The following is a 19,870-nucleotide window of genomic DNA, read 5'->3' on the forward strand; positions in this document are numbered from 1 at the left end:
GCATAAAAATCTGGGTTGTTCTTGAAAAATGAAGGGACCATAAATGCATTAACTAACAGAAGGTTTCCACTATCAGCCTTCGCAAAATTCTTTCCACCATTACTTAAAGGCTGTAAAAGTCTTTTCCATCACTAAATTAACTGAACTAGCATCTTCAGCAAACACTCCTATAACACACGTATAGCTTTGTCTCACTCCCAGTATTTGATGTCATCAGCATTTTTGATCACATTACCATATTTTGAAACTTAATGTTTTTAAACTTCAATTACATAAAAAATGACAGATATTTTGTGAGAATATTGACAGAAAATGCTATTTGATTCTTATAATCCTTCAGAATTACAACTTGGACTATACTTTTAACATAGGAAAATAACCTATTATTCCGTAGTAGGGGGTTCACTTCCTGCTACATTGGATGTTAGGCAATATATTAGTTCTGATGAATACAACAGTCACTTTAAAATGGAACATTTTAATTTGGATCCTCTCATCCAACAGTAGTTTCCCTGGATTCTGAAGATCAAAATTTGCTCTCAAACATATTCTAACATCTTGCCGCCATCTAAGACTTTTCCTCGATTAACAAACTACCTCCTCCATTTATTTCATATATATTTTTTTTCATTTTTAATCAATTATTTTCCCCCCTTTTCCATTTCTTTAGGTTCGTTTTTCTTACTTTTTGTATTCACTTTCTCTGCTCCTTCTCTCTCTCTCTCTCTCTCTCTCTCTCTCTCTCTCTCTCTCTCTCTCTCTCTCTCTTTTTGTTCACCCCCCCCTTTTTTTCCATGCTCTTAGTTCTTGGTGCACAATTCACTTCAGTTCTCATTTCTCTTCTTTGAACTCTTTCTTTATCTCTCATTATGTTCTGCTATCATTTCTTAACTAAGCTAGCACAATTCTTACCAACATACCACTGTTGTCCTCACACTCTCAAACATCTCTCCCTTCATGTTTATTTCCCCTCAACCTCACAAGGGTCACTCTCAACATGGGGTCTGAGTGACCTGTGTCTCCTTCCCAACTTAGCCCCTTTTCCTCCCTGAAGAAGGAAAGGACAGTTTCTCCCCTTCTATATGCATCTATGAGCAATATGTAGAATTTCACCTCCTGAAGGTAAGTACTGATCAGCCACTCCATCTCTATGAGATATTATGTTATGTAGTTAATTCAATACTACAAACAGAAATTAGTTCTTTTAATTTAATGAAGAGCCACATGCAATGAAATGCCATATGTGACAGCATGAGATCCCAGCTCTGTTTGGAATCACATACATTTCTCAGTGATGTTTTTACTGGGGAAATGGTAGCACACATTTTTTACAAGTAGTTCTATTGCCTTTCACATTAACAGCAATGCTTTGCAAACAATAATTAAATTTTAAACAACAATGATCATAATTTCATTAGCAGTAGTAAATTTACTTTGTTTGGAACTTGACAAATGATGCTGATGAAATTTAAAATTACTTACACAAAGAGGTTCTGCACCATCTTCATCAGAATCCCTGAGTTCAACTCTACAGGCAATGTTTCTTGCCCTCGTAAAATTCTTCTGCATATCAAAATTCAGACTTCTAGGGTAAACGTACAGATGATTTACAAATGTTGTAAATGGATGAACATCCTTCTCGGAACTCCCCTCAAACTCTACTACTTCTAGAGTTGGTTCACTTGTTGGTGGGAGAGGAAATGGCTTAAGGGGAGCAAGTGTTGTTGTTAGAGTATCTGTTAACAACAAACATTTTGAAGTGAGGAGCAAAAAACTAAATATGGAAACTAATCTGTAAAAACAAGGTGTTAGTAGCAATTGTTACAACTATTTTACACACTATAAACTAAGTAGTAAGGTTGGACACTACATGAAAACTTAACGAATTTTTGATGTGACAGTTTTAAAACATGATATCCAATGAATAAACCAGTGTTTTTTCTTTTTTAAAAGTATTTGCACTCACATGTTTTTAAGTGTTAATGATGACCCATACCAAAATAATTCGTAAGTCACACCAACACTATTAATTATGACAAATAAATTACTCTAAATAGTCCTTAATGCTATGTGGAGGTCCACAGCTATGGAATTTGTCAATGTTGAAAAGTCCTGTCAAGGAAGACACTAAAAATATTCTTAATTAATAGTAACAATTATTACTCAAACAATAATGACTTGGAATAAAGATTATGACCTATCAATATTATGTGCTTCTGTACCTACATTCTGTTACTTTAAGATTTCCTTACAAAGACAAATGTATTAAAATGCTGAAAATATACCTGTCTCTCAATAATTTATTACGTACATGAAGCTGTTAAATATATTGAAGCAAGTGGCTACTGTTAAGCAGCAACTACAACCAAAAAGTAAACATATTTCATTATTAGGCACATATAAGACATTAATTCATAAAACCCAGTAAGATATTATGTTTACAGCATGTCTAGCAACTTACTCTCAGGAATCTCTGTAATCTGCTCCACCTTTACAGTGATCCACCCAGGAATTACAGTGAGACGGCTCATTTTGTCTGGTCTACAATAGATAACACATTACATGTTGACAGTAAGTATAAAATACAGATATTTTCATAAGAGTTTAATGGAATACTTACTTTCTATATTCTGCAAGCACTTTCAAAATTTCTTCGTCTGTAAGTTTATTTCCTTCTTGTCTGTATACAGCTGGGAAGTCAGGGGTTGTGTCTAATTCGTTAGTATAAAGCCGAAATAGTGGTCGTGCTGCCCATGCAAAAGGCATTCTATAATTTCCTAACCTGTTAACAAAAATAACAATACTTATGGAAATAGTTAAGAGAATAGTTGGTGAATCACACAATCAGCCAGAAATACTTTTTAAATGTTTTATTTTATTGCTATAACAGGTTTCAGGATACCGTGTCCATCTTCAGATGGTTAATACTTTTCATTACAAAGATGTTTTGATCAACAGCATTTCATCTGCTTCACAATATAGACCAGTATATGGCAATATGCTTTGTTGTGGTCCATGTGGTTTTTTAGCTCAATGTATATGTTCAACTTCATGGCAGCCCAAAACCAGTTATGGCACTAAAATAACACATTTAAAAAGTATTTGTGGCTCATTGTTTCGTTCGCCAACTATCATTAATTGTCGCAGTGTTCACAAGATCCTACATGGGTAAAATAACAGCTAAGAGAATTGCAGTTTATTAGTATTTATAAGGAAATGGGGTTTTATGAGATTTAAAAAGGATGAGTGCACTGAACATTCCTTAGAAACTTGTTCCAAAAGTCTGTTTGCACCAAAGTCATTGAGTAACACAATAAAATGCAGTTTTCTCAGTCCAGATGTGAACACCTGTTATCACAAGTGAGAGCTGCCAAAGTCGAAATACTTTCGTTGTCAAAGGTAATGGCACATCTGCAGCATGTTAGCAGCTGCAAGTCATGAAGTAAGACGATGCTCCAGTCATTTAATTAGAATGTTATGAAGTCCATACAACTGGTATCAGCCTTTATATTACACCATTATGAAGTGTATCTGACACTGGCATTTACTGCTGAGGCGTGGTGGCAGATGCCCAACTGACGCATCCTGCAGCAGACACCACCATGCACTACCACAGCAACTTCTCATGACTTTGTGAAGGCAGGAACCAGATGTGTGCACTTAATGAAGTTATAATTAAGCAACTGGAGCATATTTTCATTAACTGAACAAAAGCTGCAGAATCAGCATCATCCAAACATGGAAAAACTAACAAGAACATTTTTACAGTGCACTGCCCATGGAGTGCCACACAAGCAACAGATACCAATGGCCATATACTGAACAGATGCGGGAAATGCTGGCATATTGTTACACAATTCAGTCAACATAAATCCTTTGAGGTGAACTATTATGTAGGTATTCAGCAGTGTATACATATGTATAGTGACATAAAGGTGCGTGTGACACCTTCATTTAAATAGATGAAAAATGAATAAGCGAAGACATCATCAAAAAATCTGATTTCATGTAAAAAAAAGGTTACCTTACACAACATAAAGTGATGAGTGTAAATTGGACAGTGTAAAGACTGGATGTAGAGCTCACCAGGATAGCACATAGTACATACTGGACAGAACTGTAGAACATTTAATGGTCTTTGTGTTCATGGAAGCTGTGCTGATGACTAAATTTCTTAAGTGTCACCTACAAGATGGAGCAAAGTCTCTGAATTTATTGTGACTAATAAACATAAATGTTAGTTGTTGGTTATTGATTATTTCTGTTGATTTTACAGTTTAACTACATTCATATGTACAACCCTCACAAAGGCAGTTATGTCCATTTTCCTTCTGTCTTTGTCCCAACATTCTCACATTGGCCTTGAACTTTCCTCTCATGATTACACTGGTTCCTTCAAAAGAGTATATCTGCATTTGCCCAGTTACAGTCAGACTAGTAATTTTTAAAGTAGCTTCTATTTGATTAGTTAATGTCAACTGTCAATGGTACTTTTCAATTCCTATTTTGGTTGGCAAACAGAAAAGCAACTCTGCAGCTTGTTTCTGATTAGGTAAATTTATGTTGGCCTCACCTTTGAACATCGTTTGATGGTATGCTCTAATAACTAATACAAAACATTTCTAAAGCAGCTAGGTGAGCCAGTGAGAGTCTGAATTCATCACCACAGCTGAAATTATTAGTATCAGCTACAAGCTCAAAGACCATTCATATTTTGCTCGCATATAGGTTAGAGCACTAACAAAATAAAAATGTTATTTTTAAAGGTTCCTCTTAGCCACATTTTTCACAATGTTTAGTTGTTTACAATTCACATGGCTTCTTGAATTGCAATTTTTCTCTACATATACTTTATTACATGTACAGTTAGGGCCAGGTTAACCCATGTGGAGGCCTTTGAGGCAGAAAAAACTTGTGGCCCTTCTGTGAAAGCACAGTAGAAAAATTAAGGGAATACACGTAGTTCTCTGACATCCACCATACAAACTCACTTTTGGCAGTTTCTTCAGCTGCTTCTCTGTATGTTTTCTTTTGCTGGCACTGCTGCCAAACTTTCTCACACGATGGGATTCCATTTCTAGTCCCAAATCCCAGAAATGAATCTCAAATATGAATTACACACTAACTGTTTAGAATAAGCAATGTAACCCCCCTTAGTAACTAGAGCCCATCTGCAAATATACAATACACTACAATCCTCTAAACAATACTGTCACATGAATTAACAGTTCAACTCTATAACAACAGACAAGCAATAAAAGTAATTTAAAAAAGGAAGGGGGTGAGCGGTAAGTGTCCCTCACACAGCACAAATGTGTTTGAAGTAAACTGCCTATTATTGTTGTCTACAAATTCTACCCAACTTCACGCATACAGAGTTTATAAACAAAACTTGTAGATATAAAAGGAACATAACCTATTGCACGTCTACGCTGCGACTTAATTTGTCTGCTGGATTGGGACTGAGTATTTTATAATTACATGAAACTGCAAGACATTTATATTCAACGAGAACAAGTGTATCATGATTCTCACACACCATATTCAATCTCCTTTTTTAATTAATTAAATCAAATTAATGCTATGATACCACCTGAACAAGCTGTATTCAGAACTTATAGAAGCTGCTGTGAACAAGTGCTCTCCTTGACTATTCACACAGAATGTGGATACCAAAAGAAACTTAAAACTGGAGTAGTGTTCATTGACCTGTCAGCAGCTTATGACACGGTGTGGCACGAGGGCCTATTATTTAAATTTTTGAGAGCAATACCTTACAAAACTGTTGGCAACTTCTTAAGTAACATGTTAAGCAATATGTGGTTTAAGGTACTTCATCAAGCAGATGGCGTGTACCCAATGACGGATTACCTCAGGGCTCTGTTCTTGCTCCAGTGTTATTCAACCTCTACACAGCTGACCTACCAAATTTGACCTGCCGAAAATTTCAATATGCAGATGACCTGGCAATTTCATATCAAAGTGAAGACCTTTCTGAATGTGAAGAACACCTAACGAACAGCCTTACTAAACTTTGAGTATTTTGAGACATGGCGAATGAGAACAAATGTTTCTAAAACTGAGGTAAGCCAGTTCCACCTCTCTAATCGCCTTTCATCAGCCGAGATCAGTCCACAGTTCGGCCCTCTTGGCACAGTCAGATACAACGTTAGGCCAAAATACCTGGGAGTCACTCTGGACAGAACTTTAACATACAAAAAACACCATTCCAACTTGGCCAAGAAGATACAAACTTGAGTGAACCTTGTGAGAAAGCTGGCAGGCAGTATATGGGAAGTAACCACATCAGTCCTCAGAGGAGGATCCCTTGCACTGGTATACAAAGCAGCACAATAGTGCACCTGTTTGGCTCCGAAGCACCCACGTAGTGAAAGCAGACGTCGAACTGAACTCAGTTATGAGAGTAATTAGTGGTACAGTCCGGTCTACACCTACTTGTTGGCTACCAGTGCTTTCAAACATCTGTCCACCAGACCTCCGTCAAAAGGTTGTTCTTTACAACCTCTGTCAGCAAGTTTCTGAAAACAACTCGATCCCTCTTCATGACGATTTGCTATCACTGCCCAGGAAACATCTCAAATCTAGAAGACCAGCATATGAAATGGGAGTCCAAATTCTATCCACAGGATTCGACCAGGACGCAGAGTGGAAACATGAGTGGCAAGCTACAAGAACCCGAAACCACGAACTTGTAGACAATCCAACAGTTCCAGTTCCAGGCTTCCAACAACCAAGGGAGGTGTGGGTGCAGTTAAACAGATATCGGACTGAAGAGGGTAGGTGCAAATGCAACACGTACAAGAGGGGCTTTTCGAGTGACAGTGTGTGTGACTATGGTGCCACCCAAACAATGAGCCACATTGAGAATGAATGTCCCATCAGACGCTTCCCTGGTGGCATTGAGAAGCTCTATCAAGCATCCCACGAGGCACTCCCCTGGATCGAATCCATCAACATCCGAGTGTAGTCTGAGCTGTTTTAAAACTTGTGTACTGTATATAATTTCACATGTTCATTTTTATATATATTTCTTTGTTTTGCTAAATGTGTATTACTGTAATTGATGCATATGATAATAATAATAAACTGATTTAAGCTAATTTATTAAGACGGCAGACATAACAAACTAACAAACTTGTTTCATATTTTTTGTCGTATTTTATCTTATGGTAGTGATTGTATCTGGTATGATTCTTTTTAGACAACCAGTTGAGATTTTGACAGTCTACCTGGAGGCCTGGGTCTACAGCCCTATCACTGCACCTCTTAAACAAAAATTGTTTGCAGAGAGTTTATTTGGTCTACTGTCAATCTAAGAAAGAAAGTTCTTTACAAGGTAACAATGATTATCATGATGTCTGTTTCTTTCTCCAGGAGTACTCAACTCACACATTGAGTGTATTTTTACAGTAAGGTTTCCATGGGACATTTGAAGAGGAAGCTCTCAACACTAGATATGCTATGTCAATGACATCTCTATCATTTAGTAACATGGGTGAAACAACAAATACATGTTTTACCAACACCTAAATAATGTCCACCTCAAAATCTCTTACAGCACAGTATAGGGTGACAGTCATAACACAGTATTCCTGGCTATGTTCATATACAGACAATCTTGAGAAACATTATGAGTCAGTTATTTTACAAGACCAACACACAGAGTCAGATCCCTACATGCAGATTTGAATGACTGTACTTCAAGCAGAGGATACAAGAAGAATTCTGCTAGCATCAAGTGATGCATGACCTAAACTGAGGATGAATGTCTGAGTAGCATTTTGGTGATTAATAGGGCCACAAGAGAAAGTGATCAAAAGCAAGACAGGAGATGATAAAAAGCCATAAATACAACTGGTTCACATTGAAAATGTCTCTAATGTCATCAGAAAATTACCACAAAAGAAAGAAAATACTGCTACTGCTGCTGCTGCTAGATGAATAATTAGCTTGGTCACTTGAGGCTCAACTGGTAGCAGAAACCTGATGGTAAGCATGCAAAATAATCAGTCAATACAGTTCAGAAACACACCAATGAGCCTGGAGCAATATACATACCTCTGACAATCTAGCAATTTAGGTGGGAGGGGGGGGGGGGGGGGGGGGTTGAAAAAACATACAGTGGTGAAATGCATTAGAATTTATAAACTTTTTACGAGGGGAAAAAAAAGATACAATAGGCTACTGAGGCCATGAATGTCCAAATAATGTTAATTCTGAATAACATGATTAGCCACCAGTTTTCAGTACAAATGACATTAGTGATTAATCTGAAAAAATGTATATGACTTACGTTACTTTTTTTCTAAATGGAATATCTGTGACAGAATGTTAACAATAATGAGACAGAATTTTATTGTTGTTTTCAGTCATACAGTTGTAGTCCTGCTACACACTGAAATCCTCAAGCCATATTACCACAGCACACAACCTGAGGAGCTAAAAGTAAATGCCGTAGTGTATTGTTAAAGTGGGGTATTTTGCAGTAATTATTTTCTGCGTTTGGGGGGCAATGATGTAACAATCACCACATAATGGAGGCTTTGAGCAGCAGACACACACATTTCAACTACATTTAAAAGTAAACTAAGCTATCCGACAAAGTCCTTCCTCAGATTCTCACACACACACACACACACACACACACACACACACACACACACACACACACACACACACACACACACACATACATTCAGAGCCACTGTCGACTCCAGGCCTCAGCACCAAAGCTGCATTTTTAGTTTGTTAGATGCAATATTTGCTCCTCCAGAAACCACAAAAACATAAATGAGCATATGGCACATGTTACAGTCACTTCGATACTTTCCGAGGAATGCAAAGAGACTTACACTGAGGTGACAAAGGTCATCGTATACCTCCTATTATCTTTACGGTCTACCTTTGTCCAGCATAGGGCAGCAGCTTGACGTGAGATGGCCTCAACAAGTCATTGGAAGTCCCCTGCAGAAATATTGAGCCATGTTGCCTCTATCATCGTCCATAATTGCAAAAGTGTTGCCAGTATAGGATTTCGTGTACTAACTGACCTCTCGATTATGTCCCGTAAATATTCGATGGGATTCGTGGTGGGCAATCTGGATGGAAAAATCATTTGCTTGAATTGTCAAGAATGTTCTTCAAACTACTTGCGAACAACTGTGGCCCACTGATATAGTGCACTGTCAGCCATAAAAATTCGATCGTTGTTTGGGAACATGAAGTCCATGATTGGCTGCAAATAGTCTCCAAGTAGCCAAACATAATCAATTCCAGTGAATGATTGGTTCAGTTGCACCAAATTGGGTTCAGTTGGACCAAAGGATTCAGTCCATTCCACATAAACATAGCCCACACCATTATGGAGCCCCAACCAGCTCGTGTGCAAGCCTGCTGACAAGCTGGGTCCATAGCTTCGTTGGGTCTGCATCAAACTGGAACCTTACCATCAGCTCTTACAAACTGAAATCAGGACTCACTTGACATGGCCACAGTTTTCACATCATCTTGAGTCCAACCGATATAGTCATGGGCCCAGGCGATGTCACGCTGTTAGCAAAGGCAATAGCATCAGTCGTCAGCTGACGTAACCCATAATTTCGTCGCATTGCCATTATGGATACGTTCATTGGGCATTCCACATTTATTTCTGTGGTTATTTCATGCAGTGTTGTTGTCTGTTAGCACTGACAGCTCTAGGCAGTCGTTGTTGTTGTTGTTGTTGTTTGTGGGAAGAGACCAAACAACGAGGTCATCGGTCAAGTCGGATCAGGGAAGGACCGGGAAAGAAGTCGGCCGTGCCCTTTCAGAGGAACCATCCCGGCATTTGCCTGGAGCGATTTAGGGAAATCACGGAAAACCTAAATCAGGATGGCCGGACGTGGGATTGAACCGTCGTCCTCCCAAATGCGAGTCCAGTGTGCTACCCACTGGCTAGGCTGTCGTTAAGGGGAGATCGTCGGCCACCGAGTTGTCCATGGTGAGAGGCAATACGTGAAATATGGTATTCTCCGCACACTTCTGACACTGTGGATCTCAGAATATTGAATTCCCTAATGATTTGAGAAAAAGAGTGTCTCATGCACCTAGATCCAACTAGCACTCCACGTTCAAAGCCTGTTAATTCCCATCGTGCAGCCATCATCGTGTCAGAAATCTTTTCACCTGAATCACCTGAGTACAAATGACAGCTCCATCAATGCAACGCCCTTTGTGCACCTCATGTACGCAACACTACTGCCATCTGCAGAGCACTGTTCCATGACTTTGTCACCTCAGTATATACACAGTGTATGAAAATTGTCATTTTAAGTCAAGAAAGAGAGGGAATAACAAAGGAGAACATTTAAAAAAATATATTTAGAAACTTTTATATGCTTTAATAAACACTTCAGGTGGCTTTATGTTTTACTTTTTAGCTTTTTAATGATAATGTGATCTTTTGCTTTCACGTGAATATGTTTTCAAAGATGTATATAACACATTTTTGGGTGTAGAGATTAAATAATAACATAAGCAAAAATAATTGTTTCACAAAAACAACAACAAACCTCTGACTACATGTTTTTACTTGTTTATGAATTTTAAGCCCAAGACGAGGATCCTTTGTACTCCTTATATAAGGTTCCGTTGTTTGACATATACCTCCCTGAAGTATTTTGTCGATCCTCACAACCAAGTAAATTTCAGAGTGAGGGTTGTTGACACTAAATATAGCCTGTAGGAAAGAAAAGAAGGAATCATTACACAGGGATGAATATTTAGCACAATGTCTAATACTTATGAAACAGAAAATTATTTATAGCCAGTAACTCATTACATATTCATTTGTAAAAACTTTAACAAAAACGAAGTCTTTGCTAGAAGCTCTACTTGTTGTATGGTGATTATTGTTACACTCAGCATAAAATTATTTCCAAATAACGTTCTTTTCTAGCTCACAAATGAATCAACACACAAAGTCCATAACCTACCTGCCTTGGATACTTTATCCACTCATTTGGTATTTGTTGAAACTCTGGTGCCAACAAATTATCTCCAGCACTGCCATTAGTCATTTGGTAAGAAGGAGGAAGCATGTGTCGTACTTGAGGATGATTGACATCAAAATGAAAATTTTCGGTAAGCTTCCTTGTCTGTCCTTGTTTTGTGTCAAACAAAGCTAAAGTTGTTAAATATGGTTCCACCTGTAGAGAACATCAAAGTTGTTTCATTGTGTTTAAGTCACTTCTCTTCACCATACCTGTGCAAGAAATTCTTTCAAAACCATTGGTTTTACATCACAAAATAACTTATGCTTTCTGAATGGTTTGAATTTCTCATACATTTAATTGCAACCCCAACTTTTACTTCTTGACAAAGTAATTTTATTTCAGACACATTGGGTAACGAATACACTTCTTGTAAGACTATCACGTATTGAATGTAACATGTTGAGTTGTTATAAATGCCACTTAGCACATCATGTATACATAGTGCGTGAAAACCTGTGCAACAAGAAGTTGGTAGGGCAATACACAGAAAGGAAAGTAATACCCACCACACTAGATAGCTGCATACATCAATTTACAGAGCAACTTCAGTGCTAATACAGAAATGTAACGGAAGTATCTGTGAATTTCTCACCTACACCTGCAATCATTTGATCAACGCAAACTTATGAATTAGCGTTAACACTAGGTTTCTAAAAAAAATCACTGTTTACAATGGCACTCTCATTTTTTAGTGCATATCTAGTTTCTAGCACAGAGAACTCATCCGTCCTAACAAATATATTAATTATTGTTAGAGATGGGAATTATTTTAATTTTGAAATTACTATGAGTGAAAATCACCACAGTTAGAAGAGAAAACATGACAAGACCGAGATTGGGAGAGACATTCAGAGGCTAGATTTAATGGATCTGATTAAGTCGTGAGATGGGTGTAGAAGTATAGTACTCCAAAACTGCTTACAGCTTTCAGCTTTGGTAAAGCAAACATTTTTTTGCAGAACTGCTCTTTCATCAAAAACAGGCTGACATCTGGAATCATTTAAATCTTTGATTATTTTGGATAATAAGTATGTGTATGTGTTACTGTACAATATAGTTCATACAATGATTTCTATTCCATTTTACACAGGAAGCGACCGCCACCTGAAAGTACTAGCAGGTGCAGTTTAGAGATACCCTTTAAATAACATAAAAGTATTAAAAATATATATGAAAAGGATAGATTGCTACTCACAGTAAAGATGACGTTGAGTTGTAGACCAGCACATCAAAAAGACTGTTACACACTGAGCTTTCGGCCAAAGCCTTCTTCAGAAAAGAAAACACACACACATTCACACAAGCAGGCACACCTCATGCACACATGACCGCTATCTCTGGCCACTGTGACCAGAAGGCAGTTCTCACAGTGAAAGAGAGCAGCAATCCAGAGTAAGGTGGGGTAGGGGAAGAGAAAGGAATAGCAGGGTACAGGAGAGAGAGAGAGAGAGAGAAGAGCACTGTCAGATGGAGTGTGCAGGGACTAGATGGCAGCAGGACAAGGCTGCCAGGCACAGTAGGGGGGAGGGACAGGGCGGAGGGGAGGGGAAGTGGAAAAATAGAGAAGCAGATGAGGGGAGTAGGCTAGTTGGTATGTTGGCAGAGAGTGGCACACAATGAAGGTGAGAAGACGTGTATTGGGAGAAGGTGGCAGGACAGAGGGGGTGGAAACTATTTGGTGGAGGGCATGGGGACTGTTGGTCATCGTAGGTTAAGTCCAGGATAATTTCAGGAGCAGTGGATGCAGCAGACTAACTCCGAGATGTGCAGTTCAGAATGCTGGTGATGGAGGGGAGGATCCAGATGGTCAGGGTTGTGGAGCAGCCACTGAAATCAAGTGTGATATGTTCAGCTGCATGTTATGCTACAGGGTGATCCACTTTGGTCTTGGCCACAGTTTGGCAATGGCCATTTATCCTGTGGATAGCTGGTTGGAAATCATACCAACTTTAAAAAAAAAAAGCTGTTCAATGATTGCCGCAGAGCTGGTATATGATATGGCTGCTTTGAAAGGTGATCCAGCCTCTGATGGGGTAGGATAAAGCCTGTGACAGGACTGGAATAGGAAGTGCTGTGAGGTGGACTGGGCAGGTCTTGCACCTGGGTCGTCCACAGGTAGTGGCACAGGGATGAACTAACTTGTTCTGGAGGTTAGGTAGACAATGGAAAACCATGTTAGGAGAGGTTTGAAGGATCTTGGGTAATTGTCCCTCATATCATGTTGTGATGATAGATAATCAAAGCCTTGAAGAAGGATGTGGTTCCGTTGTTCCAGTCTGGAAGATACTGAGTGATGAAGGTGGTACATGGGAGGACTGGTGCTATGTGGGGATATGGCTCAGGAAATCTGTCTGCTGACTACATCTGGGGGATGTTACCTGTCTGTGAAGACCTTTGTAAGGGCACTTAGCATACTGGGCAAGGGAGTTCTTATCACTGCAAATATGCCATTTCCAGGTGGCCATGCTCAATGGGAGGGATTTTTTGGTGCGGATATCCTTCCCAATGATTAAATGATGATGGCGTCCTCTTGGGTAAAATATTGCGGAGGTAAAATAGTCCCCCATTCGGATCTCCGGGCGGGGACTACTCAAGAGGATGTCGTTATCAGGAGAAAGAAAACTGGCGTTCTACGGATCGGAGCGTGGAATGTCAGATCCCTTAATTGGGCAGGTAGGTTAGAAAATTTAAAAAGGGAAATGGATAGGTTGAAGTTAGATATAGTGGGAATTAGTGAAGTTCGGTGGCAGGAGGAACAAGACTTCTGGTCAGGTGACTACAGGGTTATAAACACAAAATCAAATAGGGGTAATGCAGGAGTAGGTTTAATAATGAATAGGAAAATAGGAATGCGGGTAAGCTACTACAAACAGTATAGTGAACGCATTATTGTGGCCAAGACAGATACGAAGCCCACACCTACTACAGTAGTACAAGTTTATATACCAACTAGCTCTGCAGATGACGAAGAAATTGAAGAAATGTATGATGAAATAAAAGAAATTATTCAGATTGTGAAGGGAGACGAAAATTTAATAGTCATGGGTGACTGGAATTCGTCCGTAGGAAAAGGGAGAGAAGGAAACGTAGTAGGTGAATATGGATTGGGGCTAAGAAATGAAAGAGGAAGCCGCCTGGTAGAATTTTGCACAGAACACAAATTAATCATAGCTAACACTTGGTTTAAGAATCATGAAAGAAGGTTGTATAAATGGAAGAACCCTGGAGATACTAAAAGGTATCAGATAGATTATATAATGGTAAGACAGAGATTTAGGAACCAGGTTTTAAATTGTAAGACATTTTCAGGGGCAGATGTGGACTCTGACCACAATCTATTGGTTATGACCTGTAGATTAAAACTGAAGAAACTGCAAAAAGGTGGGAATTTAAGGAGATGGGACCTGGATAAACTGAAAGAACCAGAGGTTGTACAGAATTTCAGGGAGAGCATAAGGGAAAAACTGACAGGAATGGAGGACAGAGATACAGTAGAAGAAGAATGGGTAGCTTTGAGGGATGAAGTAGTGAAGGCAGCAGAGGATCAAGTAGGTAAAAAGATGAGGGATAGTAGAAATCCTTGGGTAACAGAAGAAATATTGAATTTAATTGATGAAAGGAGAAAATATAAAAAATGCAGTAAATGAAGCAGGCAAAAACGAATACAAACGCCTCAAAAATGAGATCGACAGGAAGTGCAAAATGGCTAAGCAGGGATGGCTAGAGGACAAATGTAAGGATGTAGAGGCTTATCTCACTAGGGCTAAGATAGATACTGCCTACAGAAAATTAAAGAGACCTTTGGAGATAAGAGAACCACTTGTATGAACATCAAGAGCTCAGATGGAAACCCAGTTCTAAGCAAAGACGGGAAAGCACAAAGGTGGAAGGAGTATATAGAGGGTCTATACAAGGGCGATGTACTTGAGGACAATATTATGGAAATGGAAGAGGATGTAGATGAAGATGAAATGGGAGATATGATACTGCGTGAAGAGTTTGACAGAGCACTGAAAGACCTGAGTCGAAACAAGGCCCCCGGAGTAGACAACATTCCATTGGAACTACTGACGGCCTTGGGAGAGCCAGTCCTGACAAAACTCTACCATTTGGTGAGCAAGATGTATGAAACAGGCGAAATACCCTCAGACTTCAAGAAGAATATAATAATTCCAATCTCAAAGAAAGCAGGTGTTGACAGATGTGAAAATTACCGAACTATCAGTTTAATAAGTCACAGCTGCAAAATACTAACACGAATTCTTTACAGACGAATGGAAAAACTGGTAGAAGCCGACCTCAGGGAAGATCAGTTTGGATTCCTTAGAAATACTGGAACACGTGAGGCAATACTGACCTTATGACTTATCTTAGAAGAAAGATTAAGGAAAGGCAAACCTACGTTTCTAGCATTTGTAGACTTAGAGAAAGCTTTTGACAATGTTGACTGGAATACTCTCTTTCAAATTCTAAAGGTGGCAGGGGTAAAATACAGGGAGCGAAAGGCTATTTACAATTTGTACAGAAACCAGATGGCAGTTATAAGACTCGAGGGACATGAAAGGGAAGCAGTGTTTGGGAAGCTTTCGAAATGTGGTGCTACAGAAGAATGCTGAAGATTAGATGGGTAGATCACATAACTAATGAGGAAGTATTGAATAGGATTGGGGAGAAGAGAAGTTTGTGGCACATCTTGACCAGAAGAAGGGATCGGTTGGTAGGACATGTTCTGAGGCATCAAGGGATCACCAATTTAGTATTGGAGGGCAGCGTGGAGGGTAAAAATCGCAGAGGGAGACCAAGAGATGAATACACTAAGCAGATTCAGAAGGATGTAGGTTGCAGTAGGTACTGGGAGATGAAGAAGCTTGCACAGCGTAGAGTAGCATGGAGAGCTGCATCAAACCAGTCTCAGGACTGAGGACCACAACAACAACAACAACAACAACAACAACATCCTTCCCAACTCTCCCAAAGTGGTGTTCCCACACTCACCCAATCCCCACAACATCCTAGTCTATCCCTATGCCACTCCCAATTCCAACTCTTTGCCACATGGATCATATCCCAGTGGAAGACTAAGGTGCAGGACCTGCCCAATCCACCCACCCAGCACTTTCTATTCCAGTCCTGTCACAGGCTTATCCTACCCCATCAGAGGCCCATCCACCTGTGAAAGCAGCCACGTCATATACCAGCTCTGCTGCAATCATTGCACAGATTTTTATGTTGGTATGACTACCAGCTTGCTGTCCACCAGGATGAATGGCCACTGCCAAACTGTGGGCAAGAGCAAAGTGGACTACCCTATAGCACAACATGCAGTTGAACATAATGTGCTTGATTTCAATGGCTGCTTCACAACTCAAACCATTTGGATCCTCACCCCTACCACCAGCTCCAGGTTGCTGCTTTCATTCAACACAAGAGTTGCATTCTGGCCACAGCGGCCGGAGATAGCAGTCATGTGTGCACAAGATATGGTTGCTTGTGTGAATGAGCATCCGTTTTCTTTTCCGAAGAAAGCTTTGGCCGAAAGCTCAATGTGTAACAGTCTTTTTGTTGTGCCTGTCGACAACTCAACATGTCTTCATAATGGCAAGTAACATTCTATTCTTTTCATAATATTGTTGGTATCCTAACCCACACTTTCCATTGTTTGACATAAAAGTATCCTGTAACAGGGGATCCATCTACTCATTGCAGGGTTGATAACCTGCCTTGACGAGTAGCAATAAAGACTGAATTATCTAACATATTTTTCGAATTTATAAAATATTTATAGAATTTTATCACTGACATTCTCAGATGAAACAAATGATAAAAATATGAATGTAGCACTTCTCTCTCTGTCACTGAGCAAAGCGAATGAATTTGTAGTTACAGAGAAACTTTTGCAAGCAGAAATGACACACAACTGTTTATATGAAAAACAACAAAATCCAGTGTGTTCAAAATACATGACTTGGCTAAATTATTCACCATTAATCTATATCTGTTTTGATAATTACCTCAGAAAAATAAAGTAATGCCCCCCCCCCCCCCCCGCCCCCCCGGGGGTACCATAGGGCACAACTAGAGGAGCTAAAACCAAACGAAGCAGTCTATCGAAAAAGTGGAACATTGTGTGGTAATTCATTTTCTGCATTTGGGGAAACAATGTTGCAACATTCACTGCTGAGTTGGTGAAACTGTACGGCAATAATTCACTATTGTATGATACTGGGAGATGAAGAAGCTTGCACAGCGTAGTGTGCAGATGCTTCAAGAATGGTCAAACAATTTCGAATGAAAAAAGAAAGAAGTGATGGACCATCACCCTGTGAAGAACCAAAATTCACAAGAGAAGTGGAGACTATGGTGCTCAAACACAAGCATATCACAATAAAGACAACAGAGAAAAAAGTTAAAATCAGTCGTGGACCAGTTTTCAACATCTGAACACAACAAAATGTCACCGTCCACTAGGTTCCACAGTTCATACCCATCCAAAAGCCTTCTGAACCAAGGAAGCAGTGGAAATATTGCTGCTGTGTCAGGCCAATTCAGATGACTTTTTAACTGCCTAACCACCATGGATGAGTGCTTATGACCCTAAGACAAACAACCAAGGCAAATGGATGAAACATTGATCCATCGTCACAGAAAAAGGCAAAGATCCAACCATTTTAAGGTAATGCTGCATGTTTTGGGGGGCTGCAATGGTGTGGTGCTAACAGATTATGCTCAGAAGGGGCAAACCATCACAAGAGCACACTACAAAAATCTCTTATTGAGGTTACGAGAGGTTGTCAAGAGAAAGTGTTGTGGGATGTTGTACAAGAGCCTGTTTTTGCTCCACCAAAATTAATTAACCAATTAATTAATTTAGTACCTACACTAATTAATTTATTTATTTAGTACTTATGCTAACTGTCAGACAACAGTTGTGTGTTCTTATTTTGGAACTGTACTTACTCACTCAATACGGAAACTGGAGTCTAAATAATAGTTACACTAATGTTTGTGAAAATTACAAGACAAAGAAGAATACATGTAATTGAAACAAAGTTTGTACCAGATATTAAGAAAATAATAATATGAACATGACCGAGTTAACAGAATTGTGCATTGTAAATGAATGCAGAGTAATATCCCCACATTCTAAAATCAGAACACACGAGGGTTGGAACTTAAATAGTGGCAACTATTTATTCACAACCAATACAAAAGAGTTACATGTTTGCACATGTTACTGTCCTTCAAAGCAGTCACCAGCGTTGTGTAGAACCTGTTGCAAGCAATGTGGAAGGCATCGTATACCATTAGCAGAGCCTGTTCTGTTGATGGTGCGAATGGAGTGGTCTAAAGTTATGGTGATTCTTGTGTACGACTGTGATGGTGTTATCCTAAGGCATTACATTCCTCCACGGCAGACCATCAATGGACAGTATTACTGTTCGTTTTTGGAACATCACCTGCGACCAGCTTTGCGAAAGAAGCAGCGACACTTCCTGCGCAACCCATCCATCATTTTGCTTAACAACATGCGGGCACATACAGCGCAAGCTGTGGCTGCACTGTTCGGTTGATGGGGCTGGGAAGTACTGTACCACCCACCATACTCCCTGGACTTAATTCCTTGTGACTTTGATTTGATTCTAAAGATGAAGGAACCACTTCGTGGCATTCGCTTCAGAACTGTTCCAGAGATTCGACAGGCAGCAGACCGTTCCATTCACACCATCAATAGAACAGGCTCTGCTAACGGTATACTACGCCTTCCACATCACTCGCAACAGGCTCTACACAACTTTGGTGACTACTTTGAAGAACGGTAACAGGTGCAAACATGTAACTCTTATGTATCAGTTATGAATAAGTAGTTGCCACTATTTAAGTTGGCAATGGCCCTGCTGCATTGGATACACCGGTTCCCATCAGATCACCAAAGTTAAGCACTGTTAGACGTGGCCTGCACTTGGATGGGTGACCATCCAGGCCACCATGCGCTGTTGACATTTTTCGGGGTGCACTCAGCCTTGTGACGCCAACTGAAGAGCTACTTGACAAAATAGTAGCGACTCGAGTCAATGAAAACCATCATAACGACGGGGAGAGCAGTGTGCTGACCACACACCCCTCCTATCTGCACCCTCAGCTGAGGATGACACAGCGATCAGATGATCCCAATGGGCCACTTGTGGCCTGAAGTCGGAGTGCGAAAAAAATATTTAAGTTCTAACCATCATATAAACAATGCAGCATGGAATCAAAGACAACCTGGAAATGTTCCTTAAGAACCCTTCATGCAGTTTCTATGAGAGTTCGCAAAGCATCAACGATCCTTGCTGGAGAACAGTGATGAATCAGATGAAAAAACACATCCTACAGATGTTCAAAGGCCAGTACACTAGGGCACCACTATTGCAGGGTGCAATAGTGGTGTTACCCATCTTTCTTCAAACAATACTTGCACAGTCCTTGAATCCAGGGCTAACATCTAAACCATCTTTCTGCAAACATTTTTTGCTGGGAAATTTTATGGCACATCCACTGAGTTTGGATTCATTTTGGTCATTATCTTTGGATTCTCTACTTTTAAGAAATGTTTGTATATGATAGTTATTGGAGGATTCATTGATTTCGATACGGCTTACTCAAAATAAATTTTAAAAAGTCACAATAATATCTATCAGTCTCCTTTTATTGCATTACATTTTATCAAACCATTTTCAACTTCTTTAGGCTTTCCAAATAACGTAATCTTCCGAAGTCCTGAAAAACAGGTATTTGTCCAAACAATGATAATAGTTTTGTTCTTTACACAGTTAATC

General features: G+C 39.5%; 1 protein-coding gene and 1 pseudogene across 1 annotated transcript in view; one reads left to right on the forward strand and one right to left on the reverse strand.

The window, feature by feature from the left end:
• LOC124798092 (dedicator of cytokinesis protein 9) overlaps positions 1 to 19,870 on the reverse strand; it is a 340,161-nt gene that overhangs the window by 228,293 nt on the left and 91,998 nt on the right. Inside the window, exons 10-14 of the mRNA XM_047261335.1 lie at positions 10,995 to 11,207; positions 10,572 to 10,738; positions 2,621 to 2,782; positions 2,462 to 2,541; positions 1,483 to 1,736 (exon numbers count right to left, since the gene is read on the reverse strand). Of these exons, the coding sequence (XP_047117291.1) occupies positions 1,483 to 1,736; positions 2,462 to 2,541; positions 2,621 to 2,782; positions 10,572 to 10,738; positions 10,995 to 11,207 (876 nt within the window). The remainder of the gene's footprint in view (positions 1 to 1,482; positions 1,737 to 2,461; positions 2,542 to 2,620; positions 2,783 to 10,571; positions 10,739 to 10,994; positions 11,208 to 19,870) is intronic.
• On the forward strand, positions 18,937 to 19,054 carry LOC124799816 (annotated as a pseudogene).

This window comes from Schistocerca piceifrons, chromosome 5, assembly GCF_021461385.2.
Source record: "Schistocerca piceifrons isolate TAMUIC-IGC-003096 chromosome 5, iqSchPice1.1, whole genome shotgun sequence".
In the NCBI taxonomy this organism is placed as follows: domain Eukaryota; kingdom Metazoa; phylum Arthropoda; class Insecta; order Orthoptera; family Acrididae; genus Schistocerca; species Schistocerca piceifrons.